Source organism: Suillus discolor, assembly GCF_016758755.1.
Source record: "Suillus discolor strain FC423 chromosome Unknown F5147scaffold_11, whole genome shotgun sequence".
Classification (NCBI taxonomy): domain Eukaryota; kingdom Fungi; phylum Basidiomycota; class Agaricomycetes; order Boletales; family Suillaceae; genus Suillus; species Suillus discolor.
Window position 1 is genome coordinate 215,707 of NW_024541258.1, and position 15,752 is coordinate 231,458.

At 46.4% G+C, this 15,752-nt stretch overlaps 6 protein-coding genes across 6 annotated transcripts; all 6 read right to left on the bottom strand.

Annotated features, from left to right (window-relative positions):
- Nucleotides 1-937: 937 nt before the first annotated feature.
- On the bottom strand, nucleotides 938-1,945 carry F5147DRAFT_770428 (casein kinase I isoform alpha-like protein; the record flags this gene model as incomplete). The annotated part of the gene is made up of 3 exons (XM_041441154.1): nucleotides 938-1,435; nucleotides 1,500-1,768; nucleotides 1,819-1,945. 3 exons carry the CDS (start codon nucleotides 1,943-1,945, stop codon nucleotides 938-940), a joined length of 894 nt encoding a protein of 297 aa, XP_041296079.1.
- A 1,324-nt stretch (nucleotides 1,946-3,269) lies between these two features.
- On the bottom strand, nucleotides 3,270-3,651 carry F5147DRAFT_557522 (uncharacterized protein; the record flags this gene model as incomplete). Its single annotated transcript, XM_041430528.1, has 3 exons — nucleotides 3,270-3,392; nucleotides 3,454-3,558; nucleotides 3,607-3,651. Coding segments are annotated over 3 exons (273 nt in total), but the record flags the coding sequence as incomplete, so codon positions are not given.
- A 2,904-nt stretch (nucleotides 3,652-6,555) lies between these two features.
- F5147DRAFT_571039 (uncharacterized protein) lies at nucleotides 6,556-7,396 on the bottom strand (the record flags this gene model as incomplete). Its single annotated transcript, XM_041431028.1, has 3 exons — nucleotides 6,556-6,699; nucleotides 6,759-6,907; nucleotides 6,964-7,396. The coding sequence occupies 3 exons, from the start codon at nucleotides 7,394-7,396 to the stop codon at nucleotides 6,556-6,558; spliced, it is 726 nt and encodes a 241-aa protein (XP_041296081.1).
- A 138-nt stretch (nucleotides 7,397-7,534) lies between these two features.
- Nucleotides 7,535-7,966, bottom strand: F5147DRAFT_570956 (uncharacterized protein; the record flags this gene model as incomplete). Its single annotated transcript, XM_041431022.1, has 1 exon — nucleotides 7,535-7,966. The coding sequence occupies one exon, from the start codon at nucleotides 7,964-7,966 to the stop codon at nucleotides 7,535-7,537; it is 432 nt and encodes a 143-aa protein (XP_041296082.1).
- A 1,646-nt stretch (nucleotides 7,967-9,612) lies between these two features.
- On the bottom strand, nucleotides 9,613-10,287 carry F5147DRAFT_571090 (uncharacterized protein; the record flags this gene model as incomplete). Its single annotated transcript, XM_041431032.1, has 1 exon — nucleotides 9,613-10,287. A coding segment is annotated over one exon (675 nt), but the record flags the coding sequence as incomplete, so codon positions are not given.
- Nucleotides 10,288-11,710: 1,423 nt separating this feature from the next.
- On the bottom strand, nucleotides 11,711-12,919 carry F5147DRAFT_787787 (uncharacterized protein; the record flags this gene model as incomplete). Its single annotated transcript, XM_041442967.1, has 3 exons — nucleotides 11,711-11,968; nucleotides 12,023-12,400; nucleotides 12,476-12,919. 3 exons carry the CDS (start codon nucleotides 12,917-12,919, stop codon nucleotides 11,711-11,713), a joined length of 1,080 nt encoding a protein of 359 aa, XP_041296084.1.
- Nucleotides 12,920-15,752: the final 2,833 nt, after the last annotated feature.

A 15,752-nucleotide genomic window follows, 5' to 3' on the forward strand; every position in this document is an offset into this window, starting at 1 on the left:
GAGCCAGTAGATGGTGAGGGCAAGGACGAAGGGAAAATGATAGGGGGGCCATGTGACCGATGTTACTTGTAACAGATTTAGCATTCATAATGTCCTATATACTAGTAAATTCCTATATCACTATCTATACTGTATGCTCTCGGCCCATTCATATGTCTTGGGTACACAAATTTACTCAGCCCACTCATATGATCGGCCCATCCATTTGTCTCAGGTACACACATCCGGCCGGCCCACTCATCTCCATCGTAAAGCGGATTTAGCATTCATAATGTCCTATATACTAGTACATTTGTATATCTCGGGTACACAAATTTACTCAGCCCACTCATATGATCGGCCCATCCATTTACCTTGGGTACACACATCCGGCCGGCCCACTTGTCTCCAATGTAAACCAGATTTAGCATTTATAATGTCCTATATACTACTACATTCCTATACCACTGTCTATATAATGTACCCTTGGCCCATCCATGTGTCTTGGGTACACACATTCACCCAGCCCACTCATATATCATGGTACAATTATGTCCATGGGCCCACATGGGATGGCCCGTCTCTATAGGTACATTGTCATCCTTGGCTGTTCGTCTGAGACAGGTATAAGTTACTGTATTATGTGCCACCATTTCCTTTTCGTATGCCCAATGTATGCGACTGGTGTTGCCGCAGCTGCGGCAGCTGCAGCTCGGCTTAATAAGCCACAGCTTATCCTATAAACGGCTAGCCGAACCGGTAGAACCACGGCTAAGCGCCGGCTCAGTTCCAAAGTGGCTTGCAAGCAGCTATTTACAGGTTTGGCAGGAAGCAGCGTGACCGAGTATTAGGGAAGCCAAATCTGAGTAGTAAAATTACAGAAATAAGCAAACAAATTCTACATGGAGAGTGGAAAGGGAGCTCTTGAGTCTTGAATGCATACAAAAAGATAAGGACTCTACAGAAGTTGACGAAGGATGGGATAATCTGGTTTCTCACTGAACTGAAGACCGCGAGCATAAGTGAGCATGGTGGCAAATCCTGAGGGAAGTCCAGAACAGAGTGTTTTGGGAGAGGTCTGGATTTTCGACTGCAAAATACAACTTGAACTGTCGCAGGGGTACACATCTTCTGAATCGGGTGGAGCCCAAGGGAGATCACGATGTATCAAATACACAAGAACATAGACGAGTGACTCGATATCATCGTGCCGACTCTGCTCCACACCTTGATGAGCATTGATGGACGCAAATTGTAGATTTCCAACAAAGTGTTGGTTGTTTTTGAATTGTATGTGACGACGATTCAAGTCACGGAACAGTCGTGCAACACTGAAGTCGATGATATAAAGCTTGATGCTCTCAACCTCATCTATTTCTCTGCCGAGAACGATATTGGAGGGTTTAATATTACGATGGATGTAATCATGCAAGTGAATATACTCAATGCACAAAATCTATTATATTTTCAAGTTAGCTGCAGATACCAAATACTATAGACCAGTAAAGTTGCCTACACACCAGCTGCTTTGCAAATGAAATTACCGTCTGTAAGTCCAATCTTTTGTTGCAGGCATTGAAATACATCTCGAGCGAGGGACCAAGGTGTTCCATTATAATTGTGTGATGTCCAGAGTCTGATCCGAACCAGTGAATATGCAGAATACTGTTTCCACCAGCAAGAGCCAAGTACGCGGCATACTCCTGCTCTAGTGTCCTTGGTTTCGAACGTTCTAGCTTTGCTATGACCTTCTGGCCAGTAAAAATATCCTTGGTGATGAACATGCGACCTATAACACTTGAATCAAATTATATTACCCGTACAACAAGCAGGACTCACCATGTGATCCAGACCCGATTTCTGCACCCAGCCTGAACCTCCCATCGATCCGAAAAGGCTCTAATCCTGCTCCCTTGGCTACAATGTTGGGCTTTGAGAAAGATAGAGGTGTGTTTGGAGCTTTCATCCCTAATAGTACAGCAGTTGACGAGAAAGAGTGTACACTGACAGTACACAACATGCAGTAACAATGCACGACATGTTCAGTGACTTCAGTTGGCTAATTGCGAGGTCTTTCGGCTTTCAGCAAATGCTGGAGAGAATAGAATCATGCGTTCGTCATAGTGTGATCACTGTAGGCTTGTAACAAGGCCAGAATAAACTTAGTTCAAACCTCAAAACATGAGTAGGTACTAGGTAGCACTGCAGTAGTACTAGTAGGTACAACATAGATCATCAATAATGGATCCAGCGCAGTCCAGTCTAAAATAAATAGTAGATTGTCAGATATAACGAGATACCTAATCAACACTCATCCTCGGGGTCGCTGCCTTCAGACGACTCAATGACATTCTGATCGAGAGCATCGTCTTCGTCATCCTTCGCCAAGAGACGGAAAAGATTGTCCAACTTCTTGATGCTATCTTTTCCCTGTGCTTCCATGAGTACAGAGAGCAAGTCCATGTCAGTGTCAGCTTCCTTGAATGCTCGCTTGTCAAGTACTAATCCCTCTGTAAAATTAAGGCAAGACTTATTGTAGAAAAACTTCAGCATTTGAAGAGCCTCCATAAGTGCAGGGTTGATGTGGTTGCGCTTGTTTGTGTCGGTCTCTCCACTGGAAGAGAATATGCATTCAGACGGAACCGCAGAAGCCTGTATAGGAAGGTAATCCATGGCAATCGAGAAAAAAATTGGAAATGTGAACTCATTCATCTATAAGAGATACATATAAATTAATACCATAAGATAAATAGCCCTCCAAGTGAGAACATACCAGCCAAAATTGCAATATATCAGTGCCGGTTGGTGATGTCGTTCCATTGAAATATATGTCGAATTCCTGATCGACAGTTTTGTCCTCTCCACCATGAAGATTACATACAAGCATGTCATCCTCAAGTCCATATTCTTCCCCGATGGTCTCAAACAACGACAAAGGCTTGTGGGCCCTTGCGACAACCTTGACAGGTGACTTTGCACGACATTCCTGTCCCCTGGAGCGGGGCATGCTATCGTGCATCTGCAGGGCGTTAGAAACAACGCCAGGTCAGATGTGCTCGAAATACCTTTGATTTGATTACTTGTATTGCTTTGTCAGATCCCTCACGCGACCAATGTTTCTTGATCCAACTCATGTGATATGCCGGGTTGAGAACTAATGAAATGCATTAATTATAAGAGTAAGGAAGACAAAGTAAAAATCACATACCCATTGCTATGATGTACGCGTCTGATTGCATATGATCATAATACTTCTGAGCCCATTGTAACCTGATGTCCAAGAATGGCTTCAGACGGGGTTGGCTATTCTGAAGAGACTTCCACTTCGCAATGAATTGTTTGAAGATGATGATAGTGCCACATAAGACTGGCAATCGTTCTGATGACATGGACTGAAGTGCGATATGAGGAACCTGGATGTAAAATAGTATTGCGCATCACTATTAACCATTCAGTTCATTCGATAGAGCTTACCATCAGCATAACTTTGCAATCACGAAGTACAAGCCACTCTGTTGTCGAGAGTTTGTGCCTTCGTAACTCCTTGTTATTAGGGTGCTCAAGAAAGTAATCAATGGGCTAATGATGGGTTGAGTTGATGATAACAAAAACATTCCAACATGTTACCTGCTGTAGATATCGGAGGCGTCGTACCATAAAGTAAATGGAGTCCTAATGTGTTCTCGAATCCCAAAGCAACTGCAGAACAGAAAGTTCGCATGACTCCATCCATCCCTCCTTTGTCGTGTATGTCCACCATGACTGCTCATTGCCTTCCACGATGATAGCCTCGAAGGCATCTCTGCGCATACCAGATGCACAAAGCACTTGGACAATATTGCGACCAAGTGCGATAGGATCACGTTCGAGGGCTTCCTCATAAGTGTGTGACTCAGAAAGGTTCTGGGGAAGCGTAGTGATCCAATCATCATCTTCGGGCAGATCCAAGTTCGTAAGACTCTTGACGACATGGCCAACACAGAGGTTAAGGATGTGAGGAAAACAACGAATTCTGCGGGAGAGAGCATCAAAAGAGATGTCACGTTCTTCTAGCAAGACCTCAAGATGGGTCATCATGGTATCATTGTTATTGGTGTTATCCATGGTGAAGTGCCCAATCTGAGAGGAAGTCAGCAGGAACGTATAATACATCAAGGATGCATACCCTGGCTGTGATTTCGGCCCTATCAAGCAAGCGGACAATAATATTAGCCAAGTTTTCTCCGGTATGACGCCCCTGCACACGATGGAAAGCGATCAAAGCAGCTTTCAGAATGAGGCGGGACGCCTCACGCGCGATCCAATGTGCAGTCAAACACAGGTATGGGCGTCGACATTTGTCTGACCACAGATCTGTTGTCACTGAGATCTTGCCTAGTGCAGCCTACATATGATAGATCAGTAGGACTCGGGAGGTTTGGTAGAAGAGACACATACCTTTAGATCATTCTTCAGAACATTGACATACTTCTACCATGCTACAATGATAAGTTCTCTCGTCTTTGTTTGCTTGGGGATGTCACGTTCTTTCAAGTCCTTGCACAACAAGAGTAGGAGTTGTTGAAATTCGGCGCACTCGACGACGTTAATAGACTACATTGGATGCAATCAACATAATGAAATATTACAAAATGTAGACACTTACTTGATCATCTGCAACTATAAAACAAATGAGACGGGCATGGAATTCTTGATGATTGAAATCATTGATGGATGGGTCCAACTGAGAGGATTCTGTTGTTTGGGCATTGGTACCACTGGTAGTTCCAGCCTGGGTCCTTGTGCGTGTAATTTGGTTCTCAAGCTGATGCTTGGCGCAGAACCGAAGGTATGCTTTTGAGTGGAGAGCATCAAGGTGGCCTCTGAGAACGCTGGTCGATGTCTTCGGGCTATAACTGTAGCTCTTCTCAGGTGTCTTCTTTTTCTTCCTGAAGGATAGTGTCAATTTAATTATCGGAAAGGCAAAGAATACTTACATGCACAACCTGCACGTCTGCTTTTCAGAAGTACGTTTGAAAAAATGATTGATATCAGTTGCGCCTCTAGACTTTCTTGGAAGCCGTCCTCCCCCAGATGGCTCTGTAACCTCCGATTCTTCAAGGTCTGACTCGTCAGAGCCATCAAAGGATTCAGAGCTTGAAGGAATATTGTTGTCCTCAGCATCATCATTGGTCAATGGTTGAAAGTCTGATTTGCTTAAGGTCTCTGGTGGCACTAGAGAAAGCGAATCTTGTCTGACTTGGCGAGTTCGCTTCCTCACAACAGGATGCGCACATGCCAGCTGTGGTGTAGCAGGTGCTGGTGCACGTGTGGTTAGAGGTTTTGTGTCGTTTAGCTTGGCTGGTATAACGACGGTATCAAGGACAGGCTCGAGGACAGGCTCAAGGTTCTCTTCAATGGGTTCAAGAGCATGTACAGGTGCGGCTGTGTCGAGGAGGCGAGCCTGTTGAGGATCTTTGCGGGGATTACGACAAGGAGCACCAACAACAGACCCATCTGCAGCAATCTTCGGCTGAGGAACTCTATGGCTGCGCCCTAGTTCTGCATTGTCATCAGTTAGGCTTGGTGCAAGTTCCTCAGATGCAGGGGGTGGTTGTTTGAGCTTGCTCGACATTAAGTTAGTCGATGAAGTTTGAAGTTTGAGTTGACGTGAACTCACCCTCACATTTAAATGTTAGCCACTAGTCAGGGAATCAGGGTTCCAGGGGCCAGGGCTCGGCAAAGTTGGTTCTGGGCGGCCTCGAGGACAGACTGCTGTGAAATATAAGTATAAGCATAGTAAGATAGAAAAAGATTGTGTTGTGAGATATCGTTAGCAAGGTCAATTGTGATTGAATCATCAGGTATCGCATATCAAGACTAAGCAGACTGTAAGCGGGCGCCTTCCATGAGTAATAACACATAAGATTCCATGGAACAACCTTGGGAAAGTAATACATGAGACAACAATAAAGACGAGAGCAAAGGATACACGGCACAGCAAAAAAACATAAGCGATCCCAGCGAGAATAAATCTCACGCACAGTTGCAACTTGCAACTTGCAGGAGATTGACAAGTCATTCATCTTCAGAATCATCATCATTCCGCTTCCTCTTGCTGACAGGACGTAAGTCAGACCAAAGCCACCAATTAGTCTTCGACATGTAAAATTCCTTGAGTTCCTTGTGGTCCTCCACAAGGATGCGCTGCAGATCGGGAGAATCAGCATCAAGCCACCCTTCCTCCCAATCAAGGTGAGTATTGAAGATATTAATGACGCCCTTGTGCGATTTCATGGCCTCAAGGCCATCTAGCTTTATCGCGACCAAGTTGTCCTGCAATGCCATCTCGACTATCGGGTCATGCAGACGAAGCTTCGCAAGTCTGACGTTTTCCTCTGCTTCTTTCATTGAGGGGATGTATCTTGCGGAGAACGTCTTCTGCAATTGCTGCACAAGGGCGTCAAGAGCCGGGCGACCCTTGAAAAGAGGGGTTGTTGATGTAATAGAAGACTTCGATTGCAAGAAGTTTGCCTTCCCAGAACCCCCCGAACCCTAAACTTGCTCAGGGTCCAGGGTTGTGTGTAAGAAGTGCGATCACTGAGCATCACTGATACAAGATACCGTGAAGATGAACATGATCCATAAGATCACGTATAGCGTTGACTCCATGTCGTCCTGGAAGTCGTGAGGTGTGTTCATGTCGGCAACAAGGCGAGCAGACATGAACTGCCATGTCCCCTATCAACCGTCATTAGGGTTTGTGAGTCATGACCATCACCGAAGTGAAATGTACATACAGTTCTAGGAATTTGTCTTGGCCCCGAGTCCTGAGTCGATTTAGCGAGATCCCAGTCTATGAGAATACCTTCGTTCTCATGCACCATGATATTACCTACACTGAGGTCACGATGTAAGATGTCGCAATCCTCATATGCATCCTGATGAGCTAGAGATAATAGTAAATAAGATGGCCATCGCCCGAGAATGGAGAGAATCACGTACCTATTAAAGCATCTCGCACTACTTCAACGACTTGGCGAGAACTGACGAAGGATGTGATTGGGGTAGTGACAATATTAAGAACGAGGCGATAGTGAACATGAGCTATAAGAATAGCTCCTGTAGGACGGGCCCATGGCGCATCCTTGAAGCGACCGGTTTGGGTGGTATGTGCATTCGAGCCACCCAAAACATCACCAGAGGCTAGGCACGTTGCAACATGTCGAACATGCTTCTCATTCAGACGCTTGTATACATCCCCTTCTGGAATGATGTCCGGCAAAAGGACACGCCATGTGTCCTTCAAGAACACAACACGATCTCCCTTGGTATCGTACACAGAGAATCCACATGTATTGCGCCCTATGGGGGAGAGTCCTGTTGCAACCGGAGCAGGGACTAAGTACGTTAAGTCTGAGCCGTCTGCATCTTTCATTGTGATCTAAAAGATTCGGGCATTCAATGGTAAACCGAGCTTCTGCCTGATGGTGGTTATGAGATGCAGGTAATGTGATGTAACACGGGAAATGGTTTCGTCATGGCCGCACATTGCATGAGGTGCAACATTGTAGCATCAGAAGAAATCGATAAGGGCAGGAGACTCTCGATAGAAGATAGGCTCAGTGACAATGAATCCCTCGTGATCCCACCTTATCAGGCAAGCATAGTTCTTGATGATGAGGATCTGGTAAGCGTGAGTGCACCACTGAGCACCTAGCTGAGCAGAGGCGTATGCGGTGATTTGGCCCATTGTGTCTCTTGCTTGTTGAGAAGACATAATAAACAAGGAAGCACTGGACAATGTAGAGAATGGGTCGTCGCCCTTGTTCCATTTGAACTCTACCATCATCTCAGCTTTCGTCACATCACACCTGTCGGGGGTCTTGATGTTCGATGGGTATATGCAAACATTGGGCTTGATGTCATATTTTATCGATTTGCAGTTGTATATATCCCCCTTGGAAGAGACATCAACGAAGGATAAGTCGAAGTTGAATGTGCTCATGGCGTGCACCTAGTAAATGAATTTAAATTAGTTGATAAGGGATATCAATAATATTATGGGGGGTACATACAAATTTACGGTATGCTGGAACCTCACTAGTGCACTGAATGGTTTGCTCAAAATGTTCTAATGGCTGGTTAGTGAGAGGAGTATATCCATGATCCAGTAATTGGCTGCTTGGAAAGAATTCGTCCAAAAATTGCTGAACGGGCATCGGACCCACTGCGAAGGGTAACACCTCTTTCCCAAGGCCATTGATTGTATTGATACGATAACACGTGTTGGTAGAGAATGGAACCATGGTAGATGAGCCACGTTTGATTGGAGTGTCGTAACCACTGTCTTCAATATCAGTATCAGTGATCAGCTGAGGGTCTCCAGGTGCAGGAGTGACTGAAGGCAGACAAGTGCCAGACCCAGACTCAGGGGGTGCCAACGGTCCATAGGATTGCACAGGTTCGTCAGCGATATGAGTAATGACATCGACAACATCCTGTGGGGCGGTGCTGGCCATGGTCTAAACAGTTAGCCACTTACACAGCCGCTTCAAAGCTGCAGCTTGCAGCTAGCCAGCTGCGGGAACCGCTGTAATGTGAGATCCGAGTCTTGGCTAAAGCCACCGGTCGAGCCATGGAAAAGCTGAGCCAAGCCGGAAGCCGCGGCAACACTATATGCGACCCACCGAAGAAAGCTAAAAGCGGAGCTGGGCACTCGAGCCCAGCAACTAAAGCACTTACTCAATGATGAGAAGTGCATAGGACCTTTATTCAAATATATAGCTCGCACCAAACGATTCATCAGCACCTTCAGAGACGTCACCCCCCCAGAAAAGGAAAAAGCTCGCAACGGACGAAGAACATAGATAGCTAGCAAGCTAGCAGAAACCCCCCGCATACCTTCAGATGGTATCCATTGTCCTCGCCTCACATCCTGGACCAATATTAGAGTTACATACAATGTTTCAATAGCACAAACCTACAATAGATTGCAATACTGTACGTACTGTCCACCATAGGGCCCCGCCCCACCGGACAATAAAGAGGATTCAAAAAAAAAAAAAAAGAGAATCGACTTTTGGATGAGCATCAGCCCGGTCTTCGATGAGCAGCATTGCTTCTTCATGTTGATCTGTGTTGAAGAGTGCTATGGCCTGGAATATCGGATGAAGCAGATAGCATGGGATACGAATTAAATGTACCTTGATCAAGAGAAGAAATTGGTTGGTTTCTGAATTTGGCTTCGTGAATGTAGATGCAACGTCGAATGCTACCCTTGCTTCTCGGACGTGACCTTTTCCGCAGAGGGCGATGCCTTTCAAGATAAAACCAATCAATGATGGTTCAATGTTGATTGACTATGTTACGGACAGTGAATGTTAGCCTTTTGTAAGATGACAGTGATGGGTGGCTCCATCTCACCTTGATTGCATCCTCAAGGGCATTGTCCAAGTCGTGCTTCCAGGCCATAACAAATGAACGATTGGCATATGAAGTAAAGTTGTCGGCGTTGATGTAGATCTCTTGGGTGAGGAGCTCTTCAGCAATAGACAAGTCCCCAGTCAGACATGCATCGCGGGCCGTTGTGATTTCAGGGGTCTGTATGAACTTGCGCCCTACCCGCCGAGCCACCTCCTTGGGCATCCCACATCATTTCGTGAGAACCCCAATGATGTCCGTCTTTTTGGGATGTGAAACCTCAAGCTTGATAAGCCATCCTTGTCTAGGGTCGGCCCACCCTTTCATGGATGTGTTGCAATGAACCTCAACCACTCTACGGAGTATTCCACACGACTCCTCATACTTGTCTCTATGCCTCCCATCCAGAAGATTCGCCGCAGTTATGCATGCGTGTCCCGCAGACCTGATGTTATAATTCTCCAAGTAGCCCATATTCCGCGTGTACCAGTCTTCCATCCTTGTCTCTCTTTCGAGGTTTGTGACGACCAGCGCGAGCGGGACTTTTTCCTTGCAGAAAAATTTGAAGAACAACCTATAGTTGCTCTGCATGGTTGCTGTGGCTATGCCTCCACGTATACAGAAGAGCAAGAGGTTGACACCTCCACATTCTTTCAAAGTGTTGATGAGGCTATATGCATTTGAAATTGCGAAGAGGTACTCTCCGGTTTGTAGACGAGGCTCTTGGAGGCCGACCATATCAAACACCTTGTATCGAGACCCATTTTCGAAGGTTATTTGGTACTCCGTCCAATGCAGAGTACAGCGGTGAGCACCGTCGGGTGATATGTGCGCAATCTCCTGGCCAGCCATCAGGTTAATGACAGAGCTTTTGCCCACTCCTGTTTCTCCAAAGATAACGATGTTTCAAGTCAACACTGACGCCATCTTATGTTCGACTCGCGGTCAGCAATGTTCAACCCTTCAAGTTGGATATAGTGCTACTTGTACCTGTACACTGATTATTATGCGCTGCATGGTACAATTGCAATTGCCCCAACATCATACTGTTTGTAACAGGTATATATGATGCGAAAGGTGTTGTAACCATGTGCCTTCGGTACGTTTTCATAATAGTTTTCCATCACCCTTTTGTCTCAAATTTAAACACTCACAGGGGAGACACCCACCTTCTGTCAGCCAGCTTCCTTGATCGATCTTTCGGCTACTCGGAGTCGACAGCGACACTCGATATTTGCAATAGAACTACAGCGAATGCCAGGGTCCAGTAGACAGGCATGCATAAGGCATGCCTACCATATGATTCTGAAGGGGGAATCTAACTATTTCGATGCGTGCCACATTTTGATGTCGAAGTCCTCATGTAAGTATTCTTACATCGCATACTCCCGCAGTGCAGCCCTCATAGCCGTGGTACAGGGTGCAACACGTTGGTTCTGGCTGAAAGCGCTCACCACAGCGCCAATTACTTAAACACCCAGTAGCCGTTATCCATCTCTTTACGATCGCACGTGAAGTTACTTAATCACCGAAGAGGGATGCTCGAAGTTGTCTCACCGAGCTTGAGGAGGTTTAGGGAGGGACTTCGTCATGGTCCAGGTGTGCTGTTGAACGGTTTCCCAGACAATTCAACAACCAAGATCATCGACAACCTGACTTTCTGGATTCTTTACTTCATACCATTGAAGGAAGTGAATCCCTATGGATTGACTGAGTTGAGGGTTGTCAAACACTTCCCTGAAAACAAATGGAGGTGCGCTTGGGTCGACATGGTTAGAGAGGGACTTTGGGATGATGGGTGTACGATCTGTCCTGGTCTGATATTCATTATGGTGTTAATGTATGTTGCCAATGCACCCTCGAAGAATGAAAGGGACATAGAATGTTCAACCATCGAAGGATGTGAGGATGCCAATTTGCGGATCACTGTCAACTTGTCGCGATCCCACTCGAAGGATTTTTTGAGGGCGAACAAAGGGTTGCGAGAAATGATACAGAAGCGACAGGACTTGAAGCATAATGTGTACCCGAGCTGCTACCTATGTGCAGAAACCACATCTAACATGCATGTGTGATACATATGCTGGATGAGTATCATCTTGAAAGTACAGATGCGAAAGGGTCAGAGGTCCATGAACTTTGAAACAAAAACATACGACTACAATATCTCTATGGTCCTGATGTCTATCAAGTCTCCAACAGAAGCCACGTCCTTGACCTGTCCAATGATATCATGATCCGTCACAATCCTCTTGTATTCTCCACTGTGCTGCTGCGCCAGCAAAAATGCACCAAAAGGCTGTCCAAGGCGAACAAGCAACCGCAATGCTCATGATTCTAGGTCAGACATCCCCTGTTTTACAGGAGAATCACCACACCAGTCGTCTGATGGAGAAGGCAGTGTTCCATAATCCTCCTCACTCTCTGTATCATTTCCACAGTCAGACGGTTCTACAAATTCAGGTAGCTCCAGGAGAGACCGATCCCAGGGACGGACAAGGACAAACTTTTGCTCAGTGGGCCTTGCTGGCCAGAACTGAACCAGGGTCTCTGCAGTGGTGATAAGCAAGTTATGAAGTCCGTCTGCCTTCACTTCATACGTGAAATGAGTCTCCGGGGCAGGACTACGCACTCATCTGACTTTCCTGACATTGAAGGCAAGACAAGGCAGATGCAGTCTCTGTGCTGTGAAGTGAGGGGCACTCGTATTCCGAAGGAGGGTATAAAGGTTCGAAGATAACTCAGTAGCCACCGTATTTCGCAGCGAAGAAACTGACGACTGGATTTCTTTCTCAGGTGGGGGTGGTAGCTGGCATGGTGGAGCTTCATATGAAGCGATGGAGGCTGGTAGACAGCTGTTGAACTCTGATGATTCTCCAACCCAATCGAGGCCAGTGATGTCCCCCGACCGAGCCACGATCTCCTGCAGGAGCCGCCCGAGAGCCTTGTCCTGCTTCTCGCCATAATCTACAGACAGACGGATGCCAAAGATGCCAAACAACAAATATGCAATGTCTTCCTGACACGCGGTAACGCAGGTCGACACCCATTGAAGTTTTTCTCATGCGTTATGCATGCTGGGACAGAAGCCCACAACGGCCGGCCGGTCTATGCCTGTCGTGTCCTTCATCTCCTGCATGATTGCAATGGAATCCTTGTGGTTTGGAGTACGGTCATTACGATAAAGAGTCCAATTGTTCTGAGAAAAGAGAATGACTTTGGAAGCTATGAACTCCTGAAATGTCCATCCGCGCGTGTTCCAAGCGCTCTTCACCAGTGCGCCAGACTTTGACAAAGGCGGAACATCAGACAGGCAGACGATCGTGAGCGCAGAATGATGATACCATATGAACATGGAGTTGACCGATTCTTGGACTTCAACATTGTTGCTCTTGTTGATGCAGCATGTATTGCTCCATGCCCAGTTATACCCCGCATCACAAGCAGTTCTGCAGAACGACCGCAACTTTGTAATGCCGCCAATCGAATCTGTTACGCACTCAAATAGATCTGTTATGCGGAGCCCTAAGAGGGGCATCGTCTGCTAACGTTCGTGACGTAACTGGAAGAATCCGGTATAGCAAGTGAGACTGGCAACGATGAGTCAGCAGTGATCACAGTACACGCGTGTCACGTGACTTCTAAGACGGATGTCTTTGAAGTCGCTCAAGGTAAGGACAGTCTTGTCCAAACAATGAGGTCGATCGAGGTAGACTTAGTCGCAATGAGCAACTAAGAAAAGATACTAGAGACTGAAGCCAAAGGGGCGTTCAGAGGGAAGTATGTTCCAGGGAAGATTGAGTAGATTCAAGTTAGAGAATCTAGTACAGGATGACCGACTACTTATACTAAGTGGAGAGGGTTAAGGGCAAGGCTACCGCACAGTAGGTAAGGGTAAAGGGGAGACGGGAATGGTATAGGTGCATTGGCAACAGAGCCGGATTAGTGATGGATGGTCGAATGTGGAATGAGACCGAGAAACATTGGAATGGACCAACGGTTAAGAATACAACGTGCGGGAATCCGCAGTCAGAAGGAACAGAAAGGGAAAGCCACATTGGTGGCACGAGTCAGACCGAGTCATAGGTGTGGGACCACATTGGTGGTCGAATCATTGGAGGAACGTGCGAGCACATGCATAGAGGCGGATGATGCGAGGGACGGGAACGGTCCCGAGGATCCGGTCAACGGAAAGTCGGTAAAGGAGGACAAGCCAGTAGATGGTGAGGGCGAGGATGAAGGGAAAATGATAGGGGGGCCACGTGACCGATGTTACTTGTAACAGAATCCAACTCTGAGTCATACATGCACTTGCCCTGGATATCCTGCAGCAGCGGTTCCTTCCCTTCCCACCTGTGTGACAGCATGGCATATTGCAGGTATCTCTTCACCACTTCTTCAATGTGCTCAATGTGCAAGTCTGCATGTGTGATTGTTGATGACACGAGCTCCTTATACTGCGCGCTGATTTTGAAGGTGCCTATCTGCGTCTCTCAATCGCATAAGAGACCTGTGGTGGTGTCGAGTACACGCAATGGAGCATCGTCGAGTTGGGCATCAATGACCTGTTGAATGACGGGTTCTACTTCAGAAGGTCTGAGATACTGCTGGCGCAGTTCTGGAGAAAGAGTTAAACATGTTGATGAATGCGTTATCAGAGACTTACTTCGTGTCTGAACATCAGGTGCATTGTCCAATATCGAGAGCATCGTTTGGAAGGTTTCAATCGCTTCATCATAGCGCTTCGCACCATGAAGCGCTGTGTGCTTCAAATTGTATCCAAGATAAGACAAAGAGTCGAGTTCGATGACCTATGTATCGCTACAATGAGCACTGGTTATGGGACAATAGCTCCGATCGCACCTTCTGCGCATCGAGAAGTGCTTCCATCCATAGCATTTTGCCCAACTTTGCCTTGCTACGATTTGCAAAGACAACATCAGATGCAGAGTTCAAGTTGATTATCGCTGAGTATAGGTAGATAGCCTTGTCATAATTGTTCGCAGCGAGGGCGGAATCTCCATTGGCAGCACATAGCATGCTCCATTGTTGCTTGAATTCTGAGTCGAATGCAGGTGAGTATGATGGCCTCAGGTGACATCACTAAAACTTGCCATTGGACCAATCGAGGCAGCTGGCTTTCGCAGTCTCGTCCATGGCGTCCATCATGTATTTGTGTGCTTCGAGGGCTTGATCGGGTTTACCTGCCGAAAGGAAAGCCTGGCACTGTTTCTGGTGTGTGGTGAGCAGCAAGGACTCGAGATCCCAGCCGAAGAGCTGCACAAAGCACTAGGTTACAGAAAGCATTATATATGCAACATTTCGACGCACCACGGTCAAGTCCTGGTATGCAAAATAAATATATTTCGATGAGAAAGCGTCTGAGTTAACAGTGGCAGTGAAGTGATTGATGGCTTCTTCGTGATGCGTGCCATCAAAAGCTTTGATTCCAAGTTGAACACGTAGATATGTCTATTGTGTCACGTAGATATGTCTATTGTGTAAGTTGAGAATATTAGGATTGATGACCAAGTGCAGCCACATGATACTCACATCCACAACATGATGCGCAAGAGGATCGACATTCAGACAAGCAGCAGCCAGGTCTTTGATGAGCAGCATTGCTTCCTCGTAGCGATCTGCATTGAAGAGTGCGATGGCCTGGAATACTGGATGAAATGGATAGCATGGGAGACAAATTAAATGTACCTTGATCAAGAGAAGAAATTGGTTGGTTTCTGAATCTTTGTTCATGAACATGGATGCAACGTCAAATGCTACCCCTGCTTCCCAGATGCGACCTTTTCCGCAGAGGGTGATGCCTTTGGAGATAAAGCCAATCAATGATGGTTTAATGTTGATTGACTATGTCACATATGAATGTTAACCATTCATAAGATGAGAATAATGGGCGGGTCCATCTCACTTTGATTGCATCCTCAAGGGCTTTGTCCAAGTCGTGCTTCCGGGCCATAACGAACGAACGATTGGCATATGAAATACAGTCATCGTCGTTGGTGTGGATCTCTTGGGTGAGCAGCCCTTCAGCGATAGACAAGTCACCAGTTAGACAAGCATCACAGGCTGTTGTGATTTCAAGGATCTGTACGAAGGATGCTCAAATTCCATGATGAGAGTCAGAAATAGAAACTCACCTTTGAATTACCGTCGCTGGGTACTGCCCACTCTGAGATCTTGTCGTCTTCACCTCCACTGAGGATGTGCTTACCATCTATAGAGAATGTGAGACATCTCGTGACGGATGAATGCTCGAAGTTGGCGATGATTCGGTTATCTGAGAGCCACCAGAGAAGGATGGAGTCGGCTTCAGATGCAGAAGCGACGACGGTGCCAGTGGGATGAATGGCAAT